General features: G+C 35.6%; 1 protein-coding gene across 4 annotated transcripts; it reads right to left on the bottom strand.

Moving 5' to 3' along the window:
- Positions 1 to 5,850: 5,850 nt before the first annotated feature.
- Positions 5,851 to 25,668, bottom strand: LOC107617506 (uncharacterized). 4 transcript variants are annotated; one of them, XM_088498072.1, is made up of 27 exons: positions 25,379 to 25,591; positions 24,725 to 24,805; positions 24,414 to 24,551; positions 23,714 to 23,833; positions 22,586 to 22,696; positions 22,424 to 22,474; positions 22,228 to 22,328; positions 21,733 to 21,826; positions 20,058 to 20,189; positions 19,657 to 19,917; positions 19,482 to 19,560; positions 19,230 to 19,321; positions 18,847 to 18,930; positions 18,273 to 18,347; positions 16,775 to 16,822; positions 16,439 to 16,534; positions 14,992 to 15,221; positions 11,205 to 14,692; positions 11,002 to 11,081; positions 10,843 to 10,923; positions 10,001 to 10,072; positions 9,821 to 9,926; positions 9,647 to 9,701; positions 9,320 to 9,448; positions 9,121 to 9,238; positions 7,850 to 7,932; positions 5,851 to 6,507 (listed from the first exon to the last, which is right to left on the bottom strand). In XM_088498072.1, the coding sequence occupies exons 4-27, from the start codon at positions 23,792 to 23,794 to the stop codon at positions 6,090 to 6,092; spliced, it is 6,165 nt and encodes a 2,054-aa protein (XP_088354198.1). In that variant the 5' UTR covers positions 23,795 to 23,833; positions 24,414 to 24,551; positions 24,725 to 24,805; positions 25,379 to 25,591; the 3' UTR covers positions 5,851 to 6,089. The 4 variants fall into 4 exon arrangements, with proteins under 4 accessions (XP_088354198.1, XP_016174758.1, XP_016174759.1 ...); XM_016319272.3 differs by lacking the exon at positions 23,714 to 23,833 and having other exon boundaries at positions 25,379 to 25,667; XM_016319273.3 differs by lacking the exon at positions 23,714 to 23,833 and having other exon boundaries at positions 5,851 to 6,504; positions 25,379 to 25,667.
- Positions 25,669 to 25,942: the final 274 nt, after the last annotated feature.

The raw sequence follows: 25,942 nt of genomic DNA, 5'->3' as shown, positions 1-25,942 counted from the left end.
ACTTCTGACCCACATTTCTCTTCTTTCTCTCCATTCCTAGGCCAGTTTCTGGATATTTCTGAGTTCCGGGATCGATATGGCACGCAACCCTGACATAAATTGACTAAACGCGAGCTGATACATTGTGGGAGCTATCGACTTCGAGGTTGGTGCTATCTTTTATGTTTCAGATTAATAATTGATTGTCTTTTAATTAGTGAACAGACGGCATAAATGGAATCATATTTAGGTAACACAGAGTATGTTAATTAATAAATATGGATTAAAATATTTATAAGTAATTAACTTAATTTATAGTTAACCTTTTATTTATAGGGAAGTCTTGTTGACAACTTAGTTAGCAGAAATTAAGTTTATTCATAGTGAAAATTTGAAAAATATGTTGGTAGGCAAATAGGGATAATAAGTGCTATTCATTCTGATGTTTAGCTGATGATGATTATCTAAGTTGCATATGATATTTTTTTAGAATAGATCTAAACATGCTAGAAAAGTTGGTTTAAATTCTTCTATTTGTAACTTTTTATCTTTAAACAGAGGCCTCACCTTTTATTGCCTAGGTGTGTTAGCCACACACTTGCACCTCCGGATGCCATCATCCCTTACCTGAGGGAAGCCGGATTTGGCGACACAGTGCAGTTCAGGGACTTTGTCTTTGACAATTCCCTTATTACTACATTTGTTGAGCGGTGGCGTCCGGAGACCCACACTTTCCACATGCCATGGGGTGAGTGCACCATCACTCTATAGGATGTTGCGTACTACCTTGGATTATGCAAAGATGGAGAGCTAGTGGGTGGGTGCCCGCGTGACTTCTAGACTTGGCACCAGCGGTCGACATGGGAGTACGTGGAGGAGCTCCTAGGAGACAGACCGCCCTTTCCAGAGATTCTGTCAGAGGGCGACCTGGAGGGTCCAAGGACAACCGTCGGTGAACTGCCTGCATCGTATGTGGTACTTCAACCGGCTCGACTCAACTACTCGATACTCTGCACTTCGTCGAATGCTGTAATTCTTTACATCTTGCAGCACTGTCTCTCTGCTCTTGAATTTATGACCAACCCTAAACTCCATACTGCCATCTGTGTTGTAATCCTCGACCCCCATGTTCGAGTACGGTGTTTTCTCATGAATCACATCCAAGTCCAATGTGTGGTAGTGGTTGGGCACAGATGATAACTCTGGGATTGGCTTGGGAGGTGGCAACAGGTATCGACGTGGTTTCCCAACGGGAGTCTCTGGTACGAATTCATTTTCGTCATCACCCTCAGATGAACCACTTCCGTCACTATCGGCAATGTAGTCATCGTCCAATTCCTCACCCTCCAACTCCATGTCCTGCACTGGACTCGCATAGTGCAACAGGCGTGGTGCGAGAGGAAGGTCATCCGCTACGAACTCCGAGGTATCACTACCGCCCCACCAACGTCATAAACTTCCGCTAAAAGCTCCATCACTTGTTCAACTATAATTCTTCCGTGCATATCAAATATAAGGCACACATATGCTCATCGTCATCGAGCCAAAATAGACGAAATCGAAACACCCCATTCCCCATTGGTGTTAGCATCCTATACCCAATTTGACCAACTTCTTTTGCCTCTGCACCACCAACATGAGACAATATCATACTCTTTAGCTCCGACAATAAATCCGCTCTTCTAGTTCAGAAGAGCGTCGGACTCTCGCACTCAAATATCACCCCACTGTCACAGTTTCTCATCCGAAAGTTGGGATAAACTATCACAACAAAAAAAATCACTACTACTAGACATTTTTTCCAAATCTCTAGGAAGAAAAAGAGAGGAGAAGAAAGATTTGATGATTTTGTGAAGAATACTAACAGTTTGCTAGTCTTTTTATAGAAGCCATATTTTTGTCCTATTATATCTCGTTTATTGTGTCAACGACGTACTTTTAACTTTATCTCGTTTACAGTGTAAACGAGATAAGACAGGTATCACAACACGTTTATAAACGTGATACATGGAGACGTGATACATATAAACAAGATAAGGCTATACTTATCTCGTTTACACTGTAAACGAGATAAAGTTAAAAGTAAAAAATGGTAAAAATTTTAAAAATTACGTATTTCAGTAAGTTTAATATTTATTTTATTTATTTAAAAAAATTCCTTTTATATGTATATAGTTAAGCATGGACTGAGACAAAGTTACACACATAATACTAATATATAAATATTTTTCTCTCTTTTTATAGATGTAAATTGCAACATATAATAGTAGTAAATATATATGAATCATCTCACTTATATTGAGATAATAATATTAGTGAATATTAATATTAGAGTTTTCTATTTACATTTCTTTATTTTATATTTATTTTCTCTTCCTTATTTATTTATTTTACAATACGTTATCAGTATGAGGCTCTTCTCAAAATTTCAAAAGACTCGTGTAATAAATTTTTATTATGTCAAAACTCTCTCATCTTGAATTTAATGTTCTTGATATATCTGGAAATAACTACTTATCATGAATATTAGATGGCAAAATTTATATTGATTCAATGGATCTTGAAAATACCATTAAGGCTAAAAATAAAGCATCCTAGAAGGATAAAGCCAAAGCCATGATCTTCCTTAGTCGTCATTTTAACGAATGATTAAAAAATGAACATCTCACACTAAAAAATTCTGTAAATCTATGGAAGAACCTTGAAGAAAGATATAATCATTAAAAGATAGTGATACTTCCTCAAGCTCGATATGAGTGGACACACTTTTATCTACAGGATTTTAAATCTATAAATAAATATAATTAAGCAATGTTCCGAATTGTTTCACGAATGAAATTATGTGGGAAAAAGATAACTGATAATGACATGTTAGAGTAAATTTTTTCGACATTCTATGCCTCAAATGTGCTCTTGCAGCAGCAGTATCGAGAAAAAAAATTTAAAAATATTATGAACTAATTTCTTGCCTTCTTGTTGATGAACGAAACAATGAATTGCTTTTAAAAAAATCATGAAGTGTGCTGAGCAGGCGCTGTCCTATTTTCTGAAGCAAATACAGCAAATTATAACTTCAGAAGAGGTAAATGGCAACACTTTAATAAGAAGAAAAATTATGGCAGGAAGAAAAATTATGTTCACAAAAAATGATCTCACCAAAAGTGAGATAAAGAAAGAAGTTATGAGTAAAATAAATCAATAGAGGATAAATATTTTCTTTGTGGTAGAAAGGGTCATTGATTGCGTACATGTCGTATCTCAAGGCACTTAGTTGATTTTTATCAAGTATTCTTGAAAAATGATGACAAAGGAAATGAGATTAATTTTGTTTCAAAAGATATTGTTGAAAATTACACCACTCATTATGAAGTATCTGATTTCTTTAACAATCTTGAAGAAAAAATTGGTCATTTAATTAATGATAGAAAAATTTAATATTTGAGTTTGTTAAGTATTTATGTAAATAAATAATGTAAGAAATTTTTTGTTAAGTTTTATTTCCGATGCATTTAAATTTTAAATTTGGTGTATATAAATAATGTTTAATAAAATATTAATGTTTATGTTTAAAAATTTCAAAATCACTAAATGTGTCAAGTTCTGTAATAATAATAATAATAGTAAAATTTTTAGTATATGATACTATGTACAATGCCTGTTAGAAAAATAATTCCAATTAGAATTGTAATTTTATTGCGCATGTACTTTTACTAATTTTATTATTATTATTATTTGTCATTGAAGAAAATGGTAAGGACATATAATGAAGATGTTTGTCTTGCGGATACTACAAGTTCGCATACCATTCTCAAAAGTAATATATTTTACTCATCTTGTACCAAAAGAAGAATGTGTTAATACTATTATTGGCTATGTGATAGAAAGCTCCGAAAGAGTTATAATTTTGTTTTTTAAAAGAATAAAATTCATAATAAATAATGCACTATTGTCTACTAAGTCTCTAAGAAACTTATTGAGTTTCAAAAATATTTACCAAAATAGATATCATATTGAAACAATGAATGAGAAAAATCATGAGTACTTATGTATCACAATTCATAATTTAAGTAAAAAGGTTATAATAGAAAAGTTACCCTCACTTTTATCTAGGGTATGTTATACCAAAATTAATGTAATTAAATCACATGCCATTGTAAACTAGAATTATATTAACCTAAATGAATTTATAATTTGGTACGATCAATTGGGTCATCCTGAAATAACAAGGATATAGAGAATTATTGAAAATTCACATTCACTAAAAAACTAAAAGATTTTTAAATTTAGTGAATTTTGTTGTGCTGCATGTTCTCAAAAAAAGCTAATTTTAAGGTCATCACTAGCAAATATTGAATTTGAGTTTCCTGAATTCCTTGAAATGATTCAATGCGATATATGTAGACCTATTCATCCACCATGTGAATCTTTTAGATATTTTATGGTCATATTAAACGCATCTTCGAGATGGTCATATGTGTGCTTATTGTCTTCTCGCAACTTGAAGTTTGCGAGATTACTTGCTCAAATTATTCGATTAAATATTTAAAGGCACAGGTTTTAGAAAATCCAATTAAAACAATTTGTCTTATGCTGGTGCCTCTCAAGCTTTCGATGCTTATTGTATGGCCAATGTTGTAAGTGTTGAACATCCAATAGCTTATGTTCATATACAAAATGGACTAGCAGAGTTACTTATCAAATGACTCCAATTGATTACTAGACCCTTACATATGAGAACAAATCTCCTAACTTTTGTTTGGGACATGTCACTTTACAAGCTGCAGCATTTATTTGCTTAAGGTCAATAAGTTACCATCAATTCTCTCATTTGCAATTAGCTTTTAGTCAACAGACAAATATTTCTCATTTGAGAATATTCGGGTATGCAATATATAGAAATCTGATGGATTCTTACCATCACATAGAACAGGCTTCTGAAGAAAGTAGAACATCTAATTTTACTATGGCCATCAATGATGTTATCTTTGAACTAAATATAGACAATATCAACTTGATCAAATTGTTAAAGTATATAAAGGAAAGTAATATCATGCACAAGGTGAATCTGCTACTAAATATCTACATTTTTGTCAAAATTTACTTGATTTTCCAGGTTAATAGTTATGGAGAAAAGGTGGCTAATTCGGAGAATACATCAGCACGCAATGGAATTCGGGAACATGGAGAGGAGGGGGGGATGTCTGTCTGCTTTCCAGGCATTAGCGGATATATTACTATCACTGACAAACAATGATAGCGATGGAAGGATAATAATTTCGAGGTCTAGTTCATCATCAAGCTTTAGGAAACAAGGAGGATATATCAAGTTTCTTATGCTCAGTGGTGAGAAGATTTTCTCTGAAGCTTTCTTTAGATTGTAGATGAAGCACATGCTGTTCTATTAGTAGGGGGAACTCTTCAACCTATAGAAGAGACAAGGGAGCGATTATTTCCGTGGTTACCACCGAATCAGTTGCATTTCTTTTCATGCGGCCACATTGTCCCTCCAGATAGCATTATGCCAATTGCGGTTTCTCGTGGTCCTTCTGGCCGCTTCTTTGATTTTAGCTACAGCTCTAGAAGCTCACCAGACTTGGTGACTGGTTCCTGAAGGAATCGTAGTCTTCTTCCCTTCCTTCGATTATTAAGGTAAAGTGTATGAACTCTGGGGATCTTCTGGCATCATTGAGAGGATTACTAGGAGGAAGCGTATCTTTAGAGAGCCTAGGAATAATATGGAAGTTGAATCTGTTCTAAAGGAATATAAAGATACCATTTGTGCATTATCTCAACTTAAGTGATGGAATGGGTCGGTGTGTCGTCATGGTTGGACTGCAATCTGCTAGTTCAATAAAATGGTTAAAGAAACGATTTGATTATTCAAAGAGGTAAATCAGTTTAAGCAAATAAATAGATCTCTATATACATGCCGATGAGTATCAACTACTAGACAAACATCCACATTGTACAAAATTAGAGTCCCCCAAAAGCATGTAACACGATCATGTTTCCCCACAAAAGCAAATAACTAACCACAAAGAGGGCTTAATATGGCACATATATAAACCCTAATTAGTAATCAGGGAACAAAAATTCCCTGTTCTTTACTGCTATGAATGTTTCCTTTCCCACTTCCCTTCACGTCTGTTATCCCTTTCTCTTCGTTCACCAAGTTGCCTTGACTTGCTTCCCCTTGAACCATGCCTTTGGGAACCATATGCACTAGATTGGCCATCAAAAGCTGACACTAGTTCTGGATCTCCAATGCTGCCGGTATCCCCCGAATCCCGGCTTCCATCAGCGTTTTCTTCGTATAAGCTACTGCTGTCATCCTGGCTATCACGAGATCGTAAGATGGTAGGCTGGATGGGAAATGACCGGGACCCAGAAACAACAATTGATGGTGAGCCTCCTATTGATGAACTCGTGGAGGGAATTTCCGGCTGTAAGCTCCCAGATCCAGCTCTAGTGCTGCCTTCAATAGAAGACCTTCCGTTTTCCCTCTCACGAAATCTTTCCCGGGGTCTACTGCAAGATCAAGACAAAACAAAATTTGAACCAATTTACCATGCAAATCCCAAAACAACAAAGATAATTATATCACTGGAGTGAAGACTGTGTTCTACTATGGACACCATCAACTTTGAACATACGAGAAACTATTTCAGGCAACAATTTTAGCCCACAATTGAACTAAGATTTTGCCTCTACATGATTTCCATTCTCTCCCTATCTCTTACATCCTTTTTCTCTCTAAAGCTATTCCAAAACTAGATATTTTCTTCCATCCACGACAATCAAACTCGAGCTTATGGGGACTAGGCGCTAAATCACTCGAGCCAACAAGCATTGGCATAGACCTTCCTCTTTTATCTGTTTATTTATTTTTTACTCTCTTTTTCTTATGAGAATTAATTGTCTACCTCAACTTTTGCAGTCTTTCTTTTTCATCATAATTTCCTTTTTTTCCCCCCAAGTATTCATGTGTGTGTATGCGCATGCATGTGTATCACTTAAAAGATGAAAACCTAATGAACCTCAAGTATGACCATCTAAGGTAACATCAACATAAAAAAAAGTAAAAAAGACTACTGGAAAAATTGATCAATCAAATTTTATTGAGAAGTCCAGAAACCACATGACCTCTAAAAACTGTAGATCAGAACTTTATCCAAATTTGATCAATGTAAATATAAGAAAGAGGACTAGAATCAATCCTTAATGGTTAGACATACAACATTGTACCTATGCAACACAACAACGATTAGCAAACCTTGAGCCACTAACTGCGACCAATTACATGGATTAAATGTTGTAGCATCGTATTACTTATTTATTTTTTCAATAAAAAGAAGAATATCATTAAGAAGGAAACAAGAATGATACAAGAAATTGGGAGCATAAGTGATCCACCTTTAGAAGAGCCAAAGGCAAACAAAAGAAAAGCCATCTATAAAGTATTTAGTGCCATATTGTAACTTACATATAAAGATAGAGAAATCACTGCTGAGTAACTTTCTTAGCGGGAAGCCTATAGTTTTCTTGGATTCCCTATTCAATTTATTGAACTATCGTCCATTTGATCTACTCTCCTTAACGGAGCTTTTGTAAATCTTTCCTACACAAGCAAGCTTCCTATATCAATATTCTTCCATGTTTTTCCACAGGAAGTGTTCAACTTCTTTCAAATGCATTCATTTTCAATCTTATATTATCTAACGTGTTCATTCCTACGACACAATATTCTGGATATTAAGCTTATTCTTGATGGCTTTCATCATCCAACATTAATTTCCATATGATGTCTCTTCTGAATTTTTTTATTCTGTAAGAAAACCTAAAAGGAATGTAACTTGATATAATAGCTTACCTGCTGTGAGTGGAGGAAGGATAGTCCCGTCGAGATGTTCGAAGTCCTGATTCGGCTTGCTCTATTTCACGCTGGAGTTCTCTCTGCATAAAATCGGAAGGTATTATTATTTTGAGGACCTGAACCAAACCATCATAACTATATTCTCGAAGCCTCAATCAAGAAAGTCTGACAAATGGACATGTCAATAAAATATAAAATAATGCATCCTCCTGGGAAATAGTTGGCAACAAGACAATACAACAAAGTCAAAATGGCACTGCAGGTGTAGCATACCCGCTTAAATTACACAAACAGTACCCGTCATGATTACTGAACTGATAACCAGAAGTAAAATTATGAAGAAAATAATTCCTCAGAAGAAAATTGCTCCAACAAATGTATCACACACAAGAAGCACTGTAAAAATAGGTGTGCTTGATATCTGGAAGGCCTCTTCATCCATCAAAAAATCCTAATTGCATAGTAATTTACAGGATAAACATGATCTCATGGCTAAGGCAGTTGCTAAGGAGCTGAACATTTGTTGAATTACCACATTTAAGCAAAAATGTGATAAACATGCAATTGTATATATGTCCTATATAGTCTTCCATGATAGGTCCAAGCACACAGATTGTCAGTTACTTTGTGAAGGAGAAGATTCAGTTTGTAGAATACGTTGCTACAACTTTAATGTTCTAATGACCTATTAGAAAATATGTCTACTAAGATAGCATTTGGTAAGTGTTTCTCCATATCAAGATTGTGACGCAGTTCCCTTGTTTTAGCACGCTCTATTTAATGTTCTAATGACCTATTAGAAAATATGTCTACTAAGATAGCATTTGGTAAGTGTTTCGAGACAGAGGAGCTAGAGACCTTGGGGACAAAAACTATTTTGAGAAGGGGCAGAACAAAAACTTAAAAATATCCATGTCTATGGAAAAATTTAAAATGTAATTTATGTGCTTCTAAAATAGAGACACACAAAAGACATGTCTCCAGGAGGATTTTTAAACCAACTTATGTACCTTTGAAGAATGGACACGGTAGATGGTATCTATTGTCCCACTGTTTCTGCCCTTTTTGTCTCAAAACAGAAAACGAAGACTACCTAACTGCCTTAGAGATCCAAACCTGGATTACATACATGATTACACCTAAACTTGAGCATTACAAGGGGTAATGCTTGACTAACAGATTTAGTAAGACTTAATGGACAGGGCTAGTACATGTAGTAATGCTAACATAATTCAGAACGGAAAATCATGTTGATAAAGTGAAATTACTTGTGTATTCCTCTCCTTCTCCATATCAAGATTGTGACGCAGTTCCCTTGTTTTAGCACGCTCTATTTCCAGCAACCTCTGTCTCTCTAGCTCTTTTTCCATTTCAGCTGCTCTCTCCCTGTTGAACATTTTCAAAAAGATCAGATTTCACTACCATCAAGAGCCAAAAGCAGTATAATTCTCAATAATGGGTAAGAACCTATCAAGTTCTTGAAGAAGTTCTGCCTCCCGTAGAGTTGCTTCTTCTAAATACTTTTGGCGGGCATGTCTTATAAGTAGTTTCTTTTGCCTACGAGCTAGAATATCTTCTTTGAGCTTGGACTTTTCTCTGGTAAAACATAAGAATAGGTTTCCAAACACTTAGCCACAGAACTCACTAGCAAACACAGCCAAAGGAAGTAAATACTGTTTTATTAACACGGTTTCTCCAATTTGCATTCTCTTTCTAGTGGAGTCCTATCATTGCTTCAGAAAAGAAACATATGATCACTATGATAAAAAAATAAAGAATCCTATAATCACTTACAGGGAACGAATGCACTCTCTGATTTGCTGAAGCCGTGAAACATCCTTTTCCAAGGCTGTAAAAAATGATTAAATTTTGTAAAATCGACAACAGTAGCCGCAATGACAAAAAGTTACAGGGAAAGTTTAGTTTTGGTTACATGAACCTTTATACACTGGAGTTAAAAGTACTTACCGGGTAGACTTTGAATCTGATTACCATCTTTGGCATCCTTAGTCTGTTTTGGTAGTGTATTTTCCTTCTGTATAATGTCTAGTTCAAGCTCCGCCTCCTCTACCTCCTAGAAAATGGTCAATTACATGTAACAGGTTGAAATTTTTAAAATAATAAATGGATTCAATTGACCATGCTTACCATATCATCTTGGTCAATTTTATTTGAAAATATATCAAAGTATGAGTGAACGGCTGTTAGGTTGGAAAGGACCTGTTCAAGTCAGCAAAGTTTAGAAGGTAACCATGGATCAGAAGTGAAAGTATGCAATGATATGCAAAATCTAACCACGTTTCTAAATGACCATCCTTTAAAACTGTTGCCTAATGTAAGCAATCATAAATTGCAATTTGCTAAATATTGCAAGGGGATGTGGGATTAGGACAGAATGATGCTGGTTTGACTTTAGCAACTTACCCTACTAAATAATTTAAAGTGACAGAATTTTTACTGATACTAACCACTAAATTAAAACAATCTGATATAGATTTTGAATACAAACACTTCATGTGTCAATGAATACAAACGTGAACAAATAACTTATTTGTATAGATTTTGAATATATTATGCAAATGTAGATTTCAGTTTATAAAAAACATTACATTAAATTATTTTAAGATAGTTGCCAGAATTCGACTGAATTGCTTGAGAAAAGTCATTATCAGCACTAATAATTTATACAGACCATGTACAAGGAGAATCCCTGTAAGACCCCATTATTAATCGAAAGAACAAACACAAAAGATAAAAAGGAATGTCTGGGAAAAGTTAGTAACCCCCAACAATATACCATCCAGTTTGTCAAAAGCAATTGTCATAAGGCAACACTCTAGGTCCATGCAGTACCCCAAAGTTTTGTTACTCAATATTGGCATCAGTCATGGAACAGACACATCAAACATATGGTGTATCTATAAAAGGACTAAATCTGGTTAAAATTTAGAATTTCATCAAAAGGATGACATGATGATTAATTGTTATACCTGGAGAATAGATTCACGGGTGTTGGCAAATTCTGGATCACAATACTTTGGAGAACTTGACGAAATTACTTCTTTCAGGGCCTAACATAAGGATAATTATGAAAATCAGCATGGGGTAAGAAAAACGTAAATATAAAATTTCTGCATTGATCAAGATACCATTTTGGCCTCATCTCCCTCGTCTCTAAATCTACACAGAACTTGACAAGTCCTTTTCTCTATGTCCCCAAGCTTGCCATCTAGAAAAAAATATAGGGCATAGAACTTATGGTTATAAGCAAGCATAAATTATCCAGATTACAATATGCCAATTCCACATGGTAAAGATTATTTAGCATAATAGAAAGGCTAAAGATCCATACCATGTTTTGTTGAGCCTAACTCCTCAATACTTCTCCATACATTTTCAGGAATTAAAGAAATATCTTCAACTGGTGAGTACAAGCAAGCACAAGCAATAAGTGCCAATGAAAGTTGTAGGACAGGACCATCATGCACTTGTTGCGTGTTATGCAAACAACAAATAGTATCTGCTGCCATAAGAAAAGATTGAAGCTTTTGACGCTCAGCAAATGGAATGTAATTTGAAAGAAGTGCCATTGCATGAACCCTTATTTGTAATGAGGAATCAGATGATGCCAGCACAACGACCTCATCCCATGTATTGGAAACCAGATGAGAGAGAACATGATCTGGAACAGATACAGAAACCTTATTTGGAACCAAGTCACCGCAAATTTTAGAATATATAACTGCTCTTTCTCCATTGGTGTACTGGCCAACAAGTTTTCCCAAATGTTTAATAGCTATAATTCGTTGCTCAGGCTCAGCATGGCCCAGCAATATACAGAATAGTTCTTTTAGAGGAAGTTCAGTTTCTTGACTGTAATAGATACCTCTCGCAATCAAAGAAGATAGCCATTTATCACTCTGCAATCGCCATGAGATTTTCGGGGCACTATAACACACTTTCTTGATTGCAGAGCAAATTGTGCCTATCACATTATCCAGGCAAAAGCCACTGGGAATTCCAAGTAGACAATCAACCATCAAGCAAGAAACTTCCCAGCAATGGTTTTCTTGGAGCATTAAGATCAATTCAGAAAGGCCTTCAAGACCTGTTGTCCAATGATGTGTGGACAGTTCAGATGATTTAACAGGGGAAGAATTTTCATAATCTTCAGTACTCTTAAACTTTTGAGAAACTGATGTCAAAGATTTTAAATAGACAACACACTCTGCTGCAGTTATTGTCAGTTTTCTGGTTAGCTGATGATGAAGATTCCAGCAGCGCTCAATAGCTGGATTAAGCTCATTAATGAGACCCTCTATGTCTTTGGAAAAGCTCTCTAGATCATCAGAATGCAAATGGCACCGATCAACATCATCAATAGCATTATTCATTTCAATCTTATGAGCATCATTCTCAATTATAGTGTTAGAGACATCACTAAGAAACCATGACTTTGGCTTTGAGTTATCATCAGAAACGTCCCCATCATTCGCATGGTGGAAAGGAGGCAGTTGAGGAGGAATAAGACCAAAGGCTTTTAATGTATTCACTAACAGGACTTTGCAGTTATCCATAACACATTGAAATGCACTTAGATAATCATAGAAAGAAGTGGTTGGCTCGATATCAGGAAAGTTTGCCCAATTTAATAAACACTGCAAAAAGTCTCTCTTGTAATGAATAGATAAGTCAGGAAAAATTGATGCCAAAATAAATATAGCCAGTGCTACATTGTACCCATTATCATCAGAATTTCCTTCTATCTCATTCTTCTGCTTAATTTTATCAAATAGAACATTGAAGCATAATTCCTCAAAGTTAAGACAGGAAGCACCATCCGACAACCTTGCATCATGTGAGATCTTGGACAAAGAATATGAAATGATAGGCCTCAATATACGCAATACAGATTCAAGAAATGAAACGTCACAGTATGTAGAACTTGAGAGTGAAACCAACACTTGCACCAATTTAGGTGTCTCGGGAACCATGGCTTCCATGTGCTCAACTATAATAGACTCAAGTATATAGAGGATTATAGCTCTTGCATTCTTTGCATTATAGCCCTTTAAATTTTCATTACCAATTGAAGAAGCAAATGAAAATGGCCACGAGCACAACTCAGAAAACCAACACAGAACATCAGGCACAAGAGCAGAAGAAACAGATCTCAGTTGCAAACCAACAGCTTCCAAAATAGCTTCCCCAAAAGTTTCAAATTGCTTTTTCACATTAGGAAAGAACTTCCAGAGCTCAGGATAGATTGCGCGGAAAGAGTTGTCCTTACGGTTTTGATTACACTGTTCAAACTCTCTTTTAGCTGAAGAATCATGTTCGCCCCTGGAATCTTCAAGTTTAACATCTTTATACTTTCCATCGACAACACCATCAACGACAGCAAGATCGTCAGCAAAAATCGAAAGTAAGTGTGATAGCTGAGACAGATCTGATGCAAGGAACATTCTGTCCTTCATATACTGTTTTGCATTGCGAGATACTGCCATCCAACCCAAAAATCGAACCAAAGGGTATGGTGAACAAGAGAACTGAGAAATTCTCTGCATCCATGCAGAAAAGGGAATCAAGTTTCCAGACAGGCAATTATTCTGGATTTTTGTTATTAATTTTTCCTTGTCATCTCCACCACTTGAAGCAATTACAAGTTGTTGCAGCAGCAACCAACGTCGCTCTACCCCTTGTGTTCTTTCTTGTGCCAAATGCAAACTGCCTTCCTTTAGCTGCTGATGGAAAGATGACACCATCTTGTTCAAGTCTTCAGCATATTTTAAAATGATATCTATCACATGCTCTGGAGGACAATATAGTTTGGTGCCAGAGTGCAAAAAATACAAAAGACTCTGCAGAAGAATCTCATGCATAGAGATTTGATCTCGCCGCAGTCGTTGGATTAGGAAGCTACATAGCAAAGCTTGGTTTTGTCGAACCAATGTAAGAGCATCAGCATATTGTATATCATGTGGAGACAGCTTGATAACCTGCTCATCAAACCCCTCAGTAAAATAAGGACAATCTTCACCATCAGATACTGTTGAATGATATTTTCTATCTAATTCAGCAGCCTCAAGCAGTATGTGAAAAACAAGTTTATCTCTTTTTCCTTCTAAATTTGCTACTGTTTCCAAATTAGCTTTATTCGTTCCAGAAGCCTTATTTAACTGCTTAATATTGTGAAACTGCAATGTTTTCCTTGCATTGATGTTGAAAAGGTCCACAAGTTTTGAAGAGGCTCCAATAGACAACATGAAATAAGGATTTACATAGCATTCTGCAGCCAATAACAATGCATCAATTGCAGCATCATGGCTTTCAACAGTAATATCACTTCGAGAATGAAAATCTAAAGCCAAGCGTTTAAACTCAGAAGCACGAAGCTCACAATCATGGTAGTTCAAAAGTTGAAAATAATCTGCTTGCAAGTTTAAATAGTCAAAACCCCGACCATCATTCAAGAGAACATCAGTGGAATGTTTTTCAACCATTTGACTTGATTCGGCGCTCATATCCCCAAAGTTTGCGACAGAATTATTTTGACTAGGAATGCTAGAAAACTTGGTCAAGGCAATATTCTGCAATTCTAGTGGGGCAAAAAGTAGATTGCGGTCTTCAATGGAATCAGATTTTCCTGCTGTTTCTGAAACATCTGATTTTCCATCAGATTCATCTTGCCCATTTGGCTTAGAGAAACCACTACTACCATTAAAAACAGATGAGAGTGGTGACAATACAGTTTCTGGTTCTGCTGGTTTGGAGGCAGACTTGCAGAGGTCAACATCAGGTGGCAATGGCATGTGCGGTTCCAATATGGAGAGAAGCACACTGCAAAAGGAAGTAAAAGAGTAACATAATATCAGAATTAATAGATCCTAACAAGTTTCTTCATCTTAAAATAAATATTAGTTTTATTCACCCCTAAACATTAACAACAATAGCCACACACAAAGTCAACTGCATTTTATGTGGCCGCCAAAGAATTTTGCTAACATATAATTCATTCACAACGTTGTTGTTAGAACGGGAAGATCAACAACATACAATATGATTATATGAACAGAAAAACAATGCATTGAAAGAGTTGATAAATCCCTAAGCTACAGCACAAGAAAACCATGCATTACCTAGGAGCCACAGATCCATGCCTCCACTCTGATTCCAAAGAAGGTAGTACAGCTGGCTTTTGTACTGCAATACGGATGATATTTAGAGCAATCATGCAGTTGTGTTCCTGTTTTTCTTGAAAGGAAGCTGGAAGATTCCCAAAAGCTATTTTGCTTTTCGATACAGCAATGGCGGGATCAAGAAAAGGCTCCAGCATCTCCACAAGAAAGAGGATTCTGTGTTTAACTTCCTGGAATTGGCACATGTAGGAGTAAATATTAACAAACCTCATCCACCTTCTTCAAACATCATTCTTGACAAAAAATATCATCACTCCAAATAAAAACCTAGAACTAGTAAATATTACCTCAAATAAAATATCGATTCCAACTATTTTTTGTTTTCGAAAAAAAAGAAAGAATAAAAACAGAAAAGAGATACATTGACAAAGAGAGAAAGAACAATGGAGAGGGTGAGAGAGGTGGCGGCAACGAATGCAATGGAGGAGGCAACAGAGAGAGAGAGAGAGAGAGAGAGACCAAATGGAGCCTAAAAGAATGTAACATCAAATTCTACAATATAAAAGGGAATCACTTAATTCTCAGGCCCAGATATGGACCAAAACTAACTGCCTGGATGAGCTATAAACAACAAGTGAGCTGACACATGATTATATGTCCAGGTTACCAGTGAGTTATTTCAGCTTGCTCTAACATCCTCCCTGAACGTTAGGGATCTCACAATGAATTCTGGGAGTCCTATGCATAGAAGTTCGCTTTATCTGAACCTCAGCATGTCTGTAATGCATTTCTTCTTAGAATAGTTATCTTTTTTTACTTCTTAGCATAGTTCTAATTTTGTGTGTCCAAGAATCCCCTTTTTTTTTCCCTCGATGGAGTTATCACTATAAACATATAGAATATTCAAACATACAGAATATTCTGATTTTGGATCCCATCTCAGCCACCTTGACACAGTTTATATGGATTCCCTTGATTTTGTCCCTTAGCAGAGTACTTTTGAGAAATATTTGTATAGATTTTAAACTTGAGTTACTCTTCTTTCGCATGGTAGTACTTTTCCTATTGATAAACCATTGTGAAAATCCAAGGTATTTATTTGAACATAGGTGCTTAACTAATGCCAATGACATTTTTTAGTGGTCAGGCCAATTAAGGCACTTTATCCTGATGTGTCCAATGTATCATGCTTGCACATATTGTGTACTTCACTTGTTACTACATAATTGTCCAAATAGTCGTTCCAAATAGTCGTTTCTATACAACACTCCCTGTGTGTGTGAAACGTCTTGAGCACAGTGCAACAACTTCATCACTATTCATAGGCCTCCAAGTTCTAGCTTAAACTTCAAGGTTAGTTAGTATGGCACTGAAACGTCTTGATACAATGTACCAACAATAATGGAAAGGGAAGCAACAATTTTAATTCTCATTTATAGTGAAGTACCTTATACTTCCCCAAAATGTCATCCATGTGCCCGGACAGAGCAAGCAAGATATACTTCAAGGCAGCACGAGCACGAACAAGTGAATTGTGGGCATCCTGAAAAACATGCTAATCTTAGCTAGAGACCATAACATTAAGCTTAGTAAAGAACAGTTATCACCAGAAAAAAATGGGAGTATGGAACGAACTTTCAGGCACAGCAACTTAATTCATTCAACAAATTCATTGCACAAGATGCCAAAGCAAAACTACTTAAAGGTAGTTTGAATGTCATAATGCAAGAAATAACGACAGCACCCAAGAAGAACATGATGTATCGAAGATTGACAAACAAACCTGTATTACACCCAAAAGATCCTCCATCAGCTCCAAAGCAAGATCAACCTATGCAAAGCAATCCCATAGATAAGGAAACAAACAATATTTAATACCAACACTTAAATCTTGGCATATGTCCATAACACAGAATACAAAATAGAACATTTACTCCACAAGAATTTCCTACATATATTTATATATACTATTAAGTTAGAAATTCATTCAAATAGCAGAAAATTCCTTTTAAAAAAAATCTAATATGTATATATATATGCTAATGCTAAGGGGTGAGGTTAGCATTCCCCAAACATATAAGTTCATCTTTTTAACAATAACTGGTACCCCAACTACTTCCACTAACCATTGGTTCCAATTGTCCAATTCATCCTCATCATTGCAACGTTAAGCTTCCTTGTTTATCTTTATCATCTGGCATCCAGTCTCATACAACTAGGTAGTAAAAAACTAAAAATTCAAAAATCAGTGTTGACCTTTGACTTTAACACACCCTCCTCTTTTATCCAGAATCAGTACCGGTTGTGTAAGGGAGCATGTGAAGTTACAAAGCCTACATCATAAAATCACTTTTCTTTGTTTAAAAAGAAAGGGAAAAAGAAATGCAAGCATCACCCTCACCGGAGGAGGAAGTGAAGACGGAGAGATGGAGAACTAGAAGAAGATGAGGATGAGGCAAAGGCGGTAGAAATTGGAGCTGTAGCGGTGGTGGGTTTGTGGGTAAGGGGAAAATGATGATGATGGCCACAACAGTAAGGGGTGACAGCGGTGGAGTGGGGTTAAGGTTTGTGGTGGTGTTGACAACGATGATAATGATGGTGATGATATTGGTGGTGGTCAGTCAGGGGTGATGGTAGTGGGTGAGGAGGGGCAGTGGCGGGGTGGAATGGTGGCAGTGAGTGAAGAGCAATGGCAATGGGGTGGTGGCAGTGGGATGGGGTGGGGCAAATGGTGGTGAGGTGGGGGTGATGGCAATGATAAGAGAGAAAGTGAGGGTAGATTAGTAATTTCATAAAAAAGCTAATAGTTAACTGAGTAAGTTGACCCTTGACTAAACATTTGATAATTTTGACAGAGTATATCTTTTAGGGGTCCTTTTGTCAAAATTTGAATCTTTTAGGAATCAAAATAGCTATTTACTATTTAGGTAATATAAAGCCTATATGAAAATCAGCAATTAAGTGAAAGAAACCAACCCTAAAACTCAACCAAAGAGTAGCATATATAGCGCAATACAATAAAATCCCAACCTCCTAACTCCCTAACTCCAAACAAAAGCATTAGATAAAACATAGAAATTTGAACATGATACGGAACGAGCATAGATAAAACATAAAACCAGGTTTGGTATTTATGGGTGGCGGTGACTGGTGAACTTTTAACAAGATGAGGATGATTATGATAAAAAATAATGATAATGACAAGTACATATAAAAACAAAACAAGGAACATAACATCCCCAGAGTATTTCTTAAATCATATGGAATCAGGTTGAACGTACCTTCGCAATCACCTGAGTCATCCATGGTGCTAGCACACCAGAGCACAAATCAATCAGCACACATGCAGCCCTAGCCTACAAAATAGTTTATTTGAAGTAAGTGGCTAACCCAGAAGAGAGTAGGTGTATAATTTATTACGGAATACTTCTATTCTATCTACTTTATAGTTAATTATAGCAAACCATAGTAAATGAGGATTAAACTTTAGACCACTTGGTCATAGATGCAACGTATAAGATATAACGAACTATCAAAATAATCAAAATAAATGAATAAAATAATAAAATAGAAGATGACTTCTCTCCTGAAAGTTTAAACTGTTGGAAAGAAATACACAACTCATTCAATATATAAGAACATTATTAATGTATTTATTCTTTTAATAATAGAAACATCAATCCAACCTCTGATAAACTGTCTACACCAGACTAGAGGAAAATAATAGCAAGAGTGACAGAAGATGTGATCCACATAGCTAGAGTGACTGAAGATGTGATCCAATCAAGCAGAAGACCACAGAATATAGATTACTCAAGAACAAAATTAACCATTAAGAAATAGCGGTTGACGTACATGAGATGGTGAATATGAAGAGAGATAACCAGCACATGCATGAAGAAGTGGTCGATATGCGTCTGATGTTGCTGTAGCAACAATCTGCATACATGGCCCACATCAGGAGAACAAAGTCTAAGAAAATCATCAAAAATAGATTTTAAAAAGAACATGTATAAAACATCCAGAAAATAGATTCAATATAAAGGGATGGGATCCTCTCAATTTTTGTTTTCACTTGATAGGATAAAGTATGATCTCTCACCATTAATTTTATAAGTGGGACCAAGAAAAAACATGAAAGAGAAATCATTGAAGGGTTAGAGATCACACTTTACTCTCTCAATTGAAAAAAAATTGAGAAGATCCATTCCCCAATAAAAAAGCTTTTTAAGCATAACCTGGGATAAGGCCTGTTGTACAATAGGCTGCTTCCATAGCGAAAAAGTCTCATCAACAATTTCAAAAGGATTGCTCACCAATGGGCGCAGAGCTATCAAGGAGAAATAAAATGATGAGGAAATTAGCACATCATTTTCTACTAGGGTAGCATTCCATTTCAAAAGTTTTCGTTATTTCAATGACCCAAAATGGCTTCATTATGCTGTAAACCTGATTTTAACCACAACATCAACTCATTATTAACACTCAACCTGGAAGCAGAGCTTGTACAAGTGGCAGCACAGCCCAAAAGTCTGAAGCTCTCTCTGCCAGCTTGCTGCAAAGGACAGGCTGCAAACAACAATGTATCAAACAGTGTGCAAAATAAAAAGAAATTTGAGAAAAAGATAGGCTCAAGGAATGATATATCATTTTACTGTAACAAACCTGTGACGCACAAGAAAATAAAACATTTAAGATTCCTTCTTCCAGTGCTGCAATATCCAATATATTAAGATAACTGCAATCCCAAGGCTCATCTGGCATCCGGAACTCCTCACCGAAGAGGCTTGAATAGTCAAATAAGGTGAAAGAACTCGACAGTTCAAGTTTTGATTTTTCTTCCGAAATAGATAATATATCATTTTGAGGGTTAGATACATTTTGATCGGTATCAGGGTTTATGAACTTCTGCATAATTCTAGCTGCCTGAAACAAGAAAAATATATACCCAGAAATAAAAATGAAAATGAACATTTGGAATGGATTGAGCAGGGAAAAAAAAAGGAGGATAAATGCACAAGTCAATGTAAAACAAGAATTTATTCAGGCAAGTACATGACTAATACCGTTCTACAAACAGATCCAAGATCAGAATCTTTATATGCCTTCCTCAGTAGCACAAAAATTGCATCTGGCCTAAAAACTATGGCTCGATGCGCAGACAAGATAAGAGGTGATGTACTTCGTGATCTCCTAGGCTGCATTGAAAAAAAACAGTAGAGGAGTGAGAAACGTCATACAAGTGTAACCCTCAATAATTAAGAATAAGTAGATGGAGGGAAAATAATATAAAGGTTTTGCTCATGATTATCCTTGAGAAAAGTAGAATGTTTTATATAAAAGGAAATGTTTTAAGTTTCAAATTCATTGAATACATCAAACACTTCAAAAGTTTTCCACTTTTGTCTCCTTAACAAATGCCCTTAGGAACTCACTACCAAATCTCATAATAATAATCAAGAAAAAGTCCAGCAGGAGACTGCTTCTTTCCCACGGATTTCTGTATAAATAATGTGGTATATAATTGAAGAGGCCATTTTGTAATGAAGTTTTCAATTGTTTTTCTCTTTTAAGCTCTACTTTTGGTTAAGGAGAATTCCTTATCTTCTTTTTTGGATTAAAAAAATATTATTTTAATCAAAGAATTATTTTGGTTGAGGTCGAGGTGAATTACTTTTTTGGTTGCATTATTCAAAACCATGGAAAAAGAGATGATGTAAAACCATATGATTCAAGTTGGTTGGTCAAAATGGAGAAGTGTTTTGAATTACAAATAAAATACCTTTAAAACACACTGCCATTAGACCAGCTACGTTGTTTGGAACAGAATGTTGGATGGTAAATGGAGAACACGAACATAAGTTTGGTGTGGCCGAAATGAGGATACTTAGATGAATGAATGACTATATAGGAATAGATAGAATAAGGAAAGAGGACGTGCGAGAAAGTCAGAGTGGCACCTATGTTGAAAAGATGATGGAATCCTGTCTCATGTGATTTGAACATGTTGAGAGAAGACTACCAGAGCATGTAACAAGGGTAGATTAGAGTGAAGATACACCAAAGGTTAGAGGCAGAGGGAAAACTAAGACTTTGAATGAGAAGATCTAGAGACATCTAACCATACATCATACCTTACAAGACTGAATAGCATCATTGATCCGTGTAGCCAACCCCACCTAGTGGGATAAGGCTCTGTTGTTCTTGTTAATTTTAAAAATAAATATTGGGAGAAAGCATGTTACAAGAGATTGTGAAACTTCTTCACAAAGATAAAAATAAAAGACAGTGAAAACCTAATGGACTAGATCCTGTAATAAATAATGAGAAATTGAGAATCTCATTAAATGTCAACTAAAGTAACATTCTGTGTTGTTATTTGGTGGAAAAAAAAGAGGCACTGTTTTTTCTATTTCCTCTTCGTTTATTGGTGTTGAATCCTAAAGAAGAATATCTTATCTAATGCTCCAAACACATTGTTTCACTTCTCTAATGAAGATGTCTTTTCTTATTAAGAAAATAAATAAAGAAATATTGAACTCTGGATCGTAGTGAGATTAAGGGATCAGGCAGTATATTCATGAATATGAATTTTAAAGTTGAAACAGACAAACTCATCCCATGAAAGCCAAGAACAGCGCATACATAGTGGCAGAAAAAGACAAAAATACAATTGAAAAGCAAAAGTTTGCTAATAAAGGCAAGTGGACAAGATATCAGACAAATGATTCTAGAAGCTACCTCAAAGTTAGAGGAAACAGTTAAAGCCGTCGAGGGTTGACTACTTTTGGAGATATCAAGATCTGTGATATTTCCTGAAGGCTTTGAAGAAGTCCTGCAATTACAGAAAAATCAATATGGATACAGATGCATTTGAGATTTGTACTTCAGGAGATACAGTTTTAGAAGTGATAGAGAGTATATTAGTACAGATTAGGTATGTACAATAAAACCACATCAAAATTCAAAATTCTTACAAATTGAATGCATGTTAATTTAAGCCAGAAGCACCAAAATGAGCAAAATAGCTGGCATTTTCCCAGCAGGTAGGGTGGGCTATACAACAATTTGTACCATTGGGTTCTCTATAAGACTAACATATAACAACACTTCGTTTCCAAAATTTCGAATATGACATTAGTCAAGAAAACCCAACCAAGACAAGGAACTATAAACAAATAAAACCAGTACCAAACAAGACTTGCACTGGCAACAAACAAGAAAAAGCAAACTAACCGTTCATTCACCACATGAAGAATGGGATAAAGAGGACCCGCAAGCATGGATATAAAGCGTAGGCTAGACTCTGGACTATCTGGAAAGGTTGTAAGGTCTGCCTGAAGTTCATAAACATTGCACAATCAATACTTAAGAAGGATAGGGAAAAAATGGAATTGTGATAAAATCATGAAAGAAGAATCCCGAATTTCACCTCTAGTTGTGGAAGAAATACAAGTAACCGACTCGTCAAGTCTCGCAATAACTACAAAACTATGAAGCATCAGAAATAGAAACAAATAATAATAACAATAATAATAATAGACAAAATAAATTACACAATAACCATATTTATGGAACCAAAAATTCAATCAACCTGGAGATGCATGTCATGAGGATCCTGTTTGTGTGATATAATATGTGGTAGCAAGTAATTAACAACTGGTTGAAACTCGGGCTCAAGACCAACCACAGAAACTCCAATCAGCTGCAAGAGATAGATTGTTAAAAACAAGTTTAGTAACACCAATGACAATCATTTGAAATTTAAACCTTTTTTTTTATAGAAAAGCATTTCGTTAAGATGAGAAGAAGGATGATACAAATTGGGGATAAGGGTTCCCCTATACAAAACAAAAGGTTTATCTACAAACATAGTTTTTTTTTTTTTCCCAATCTCTCAACATGTCTGAGAGGGAAAGTCCCCTATAGAGATAAGCTTACAAACACTTATAATATAATAAGTGTAAGAATACGAACCTAAAATGCTTAATAAATCATTAATTCGCCTCAGAAGCTCAAAAAGTAACTGAAGAAACAATTTGTGTTTGAAAAAAGGAAAGAGTCCAAAACTTAGTCTAGATGTATTGTATAACAAGAGCTGAGCTTTGCATTACTTTTCTATGAACCATTTTCTTTTTCCCAAAAAGATAAGGTACTTTCATATATGCAATAAGGAAGTACACAAGGTCATAAAAGACCAACAGTAACAAAGAAGTGGGCATTCCCAATACATTAGAAACAAAGAACAAATAAAGATTTCTAGAGAGATTGCTGAAAAAAAAAAAGATAAGTTAGTAGAACTTTAAAGCTCCTTCTCTGCCTCGTTAATTTTATGTGAATCTGCTTGCATTTTAGTTTATCTTCCTGATATAAACACATTATGTCTTGTACTGTGCGTTACCCTCTTTCAAAAATATAGAGGAAGGGAAAGGTTCAATTAACATCTGCATAATGCATTGACATATTTCCACCACCTAATAATTTTCATCGATATAACAACTGAATCAAAGTTATCTAACATCTTGATCATTTATGTTAGCATTTCGATAAATTGAACAAAAATATGCAATAAAGAAGCTCTTTATGAGGCCAAATCTCTCTTATTTATTTATGTCTGTCTAAAATCCCCATATAGTTTCACTTTCTCTCCCTTTTCAGAACAATGGAGAAATTTATGCAGAACTTTCTTTTGTGAAGGGTACATAGTTGTAGAAGAGACCACCTTGTTAGTTGGGAGGTATTTGTGAACCATGAAAGCAAAGGGACTTGGGCTTTGCTGATTTGGAGTCCGCGAACAAAGCATTGACAACTAAGGGCTTTGGCATTTTCTCCACAACCTACACTGTAATGTCATCAAGTCAACTGGGCTTGCATCTGAATGGGTGGAACACCAATGTGCAAGTTAATCATATTAGTGCCTTGAAATTTATTTATCAGGATTTATTGTCGTTCCGTTCTATATTCTCCTCACATTTGAGAAGGGTTCCCACATTGCGTTTTCGGAAGATATTTGGATTGGTATTATTATGTTTTGAGGCAGTTCCATAGCTTGTTTTCCTATCCTCTATAAATAATGCCACCTATTTAATGCATTTCTTTCCCTCTACCCTTCACTTTCAATTTTACCAACTCAAGAACCTGAACTTTTGATTCCTTAGTGTTTTTTGTTGTAAATCTTGTTTTTCATTTATTGAACTTCGCCTCCAAATAGACAAAAACTTCCAATTGCATAAGTCCCTCCACCATTATCTCTGATTTTGTTAAGGAAATAATAATAATAATAATAATAATATGAAGCTTAGGTTACCAACAAAAGTGGCATAGAGAAATCAACTGCAACAAGGGAGAGGGAGGCGGGGGGTGGATAGCAATTCGATAAGATTTAATTTGTCACATGATGAACATCAGAAAGAAAAGCATACCTGAACGAAGAAAATGGCAATGGGATTCCCACGCAAACAAGATATCCTCACATATCGACATGGAATATAGTTTGTAGGGTAGATCATGTCGCGTCTAGGTGCTTCACAACGTGGTCGAACTTTCTGAAACGTCTCTGGCTGGCAAGCAAATATAATCAGTAAGGATTACACAATGACACTTTTGATCTTGGAAAACACATAGTTAAATCATAAGTCACATAGGTAATTCAAATATTGAACAAACACAAGTGCATCTCTCTCCAAATGAGGGTAAGTTTCCAATTATCATTGTCTAAGAATTTTCCACTAACCTTGTAACGCAATCCAACTGCAATTTCCCACTCAAGTACAGACTTGTTGTAAATCCGTATATGTGACAATAGGCAAGGCTCCTGCAACATGAACATACAAATACCACTTAGAGATGTGAAGAGATGCACAATGATAAATTTGTACAACAACTTTAATCCCACATGAAAAGATTTATCTAGCATTTTGACACCAATTCGAAAGGTATCAACACGAAACATCCTATTCACAACACTCAATCTTTAAATTGATTAATGCTCAAACCATGCTACATGACCAGAATTCCTCCTGCCAGAAGAAGTTGGCAATCTTTTGCGGTTGGAGGAAATCATGGGTTAACAAATCTAAAGAGTTCAAATCATAGTCTGCCACTAATTCTGGCAAATTTTATACCTAACAAGTATTTTTTTTTTTTTCCTATTTTTGAAGCATGAAAACCTCAATACAAGGCCAAACCCAAGTACTTGTTCATCACCAATTTATCATTCTTGAAACAAAACTACCAACCACAAAACCAACAAGAGGGTAAACTAAGCTGAGCGATGTTACACTTAAAGAAATCCAAACCTAAGTACTAAGTAGTGACTAAGCATCCATGAAGACTTAAAAATAAAAACCCTGGAAAGGGAAGGAAGAAAAGAATGAAATGTACGGACATCGAGTTCGAGAAGAATCCACTCCTTGGTGTTGGTGGCGGTGGACCAGTGAGTGCGGAGGTCGGTGTCGAGAACGTGAAGTGCCTTCTGAGAAGGTGACTCCCTGGACATGGCTTTCACCTTGTACGGAAGAGCCTTCACTCGAGGCTCCAACTCCACCTCCATCTTTCTAATCTCTTTCTTTCCTTCTTCCTTCTTCTTCCTTCTTCCTTCCTAGCTAGTAACTACCAACCTAATACCTCATCCATCTCAACCAAGCTTCATTCAAGTTTTTTAGTTTTTACTCACCTGATTTAGGGATGACCAATTTGGGTATTTCATGTAAAAAAAACATTTACTTCATCCTTAAAATTGCCAAACTATGTTTCACTTTCACCACGCATCCATGATTATTTAAAAAAAAAAAAACACTATCGATTTGATTAAATTTTAATTTTGTTCCTCGCGTTTGTTAAAAAATTCTAGACAATTATTTGTTCCATCTATATTTTTTAAGTTATCTTTTTTTTAAGAGATTTTATAAAAAAATAAAAGTAATTATTTGTTTGAATATTTTATATAAAA

The sequence above is a fragment of the Arachis ipaensis genome, chromosome B9 (assembly GCF_059453495.1).
Source record: "Arachis ipaensis isolate K30076 ecotype BB chromosome B9, ASM5945349v1, whole genome shotgun sequence".
NCBI classification, from domain to species: Eukaryota; Viridiplantae; Streptophyta; class Magnoliopsida; order Fabales; family Fabaceae; genus Arachis; species Arachis ipaensis.
The sequence above is the reverse complement of the archived record's forward strand: the minus strand, read 5'-3'. Positions and strand labels throughout refer to the sequence as shown.

Coding starts and splice junctions, on each gene's coding strand:
- LOC107617506 (XM_016319272.3), bottom strand. CDS start 25,543: ATGGAGGTGGAGTTGGAGCCTCGAGTGAAGGCTCTTCCGTACAAGGTG. Junction 24,552..24,724: donor CAGTTGGATTGCGTTACAAG/GTTAGTGGAAAA, acceptor TTTGCTTGCCAG/CCAGAGACGTTTCAGAAAGT. Junction 11,082..11,204: donor GTTAGGCTCAACAAAACATG/GTATGGATCTTT, acceptor ATTTTTTTCTAG/ATGGCAAGCTTGGGGACATA.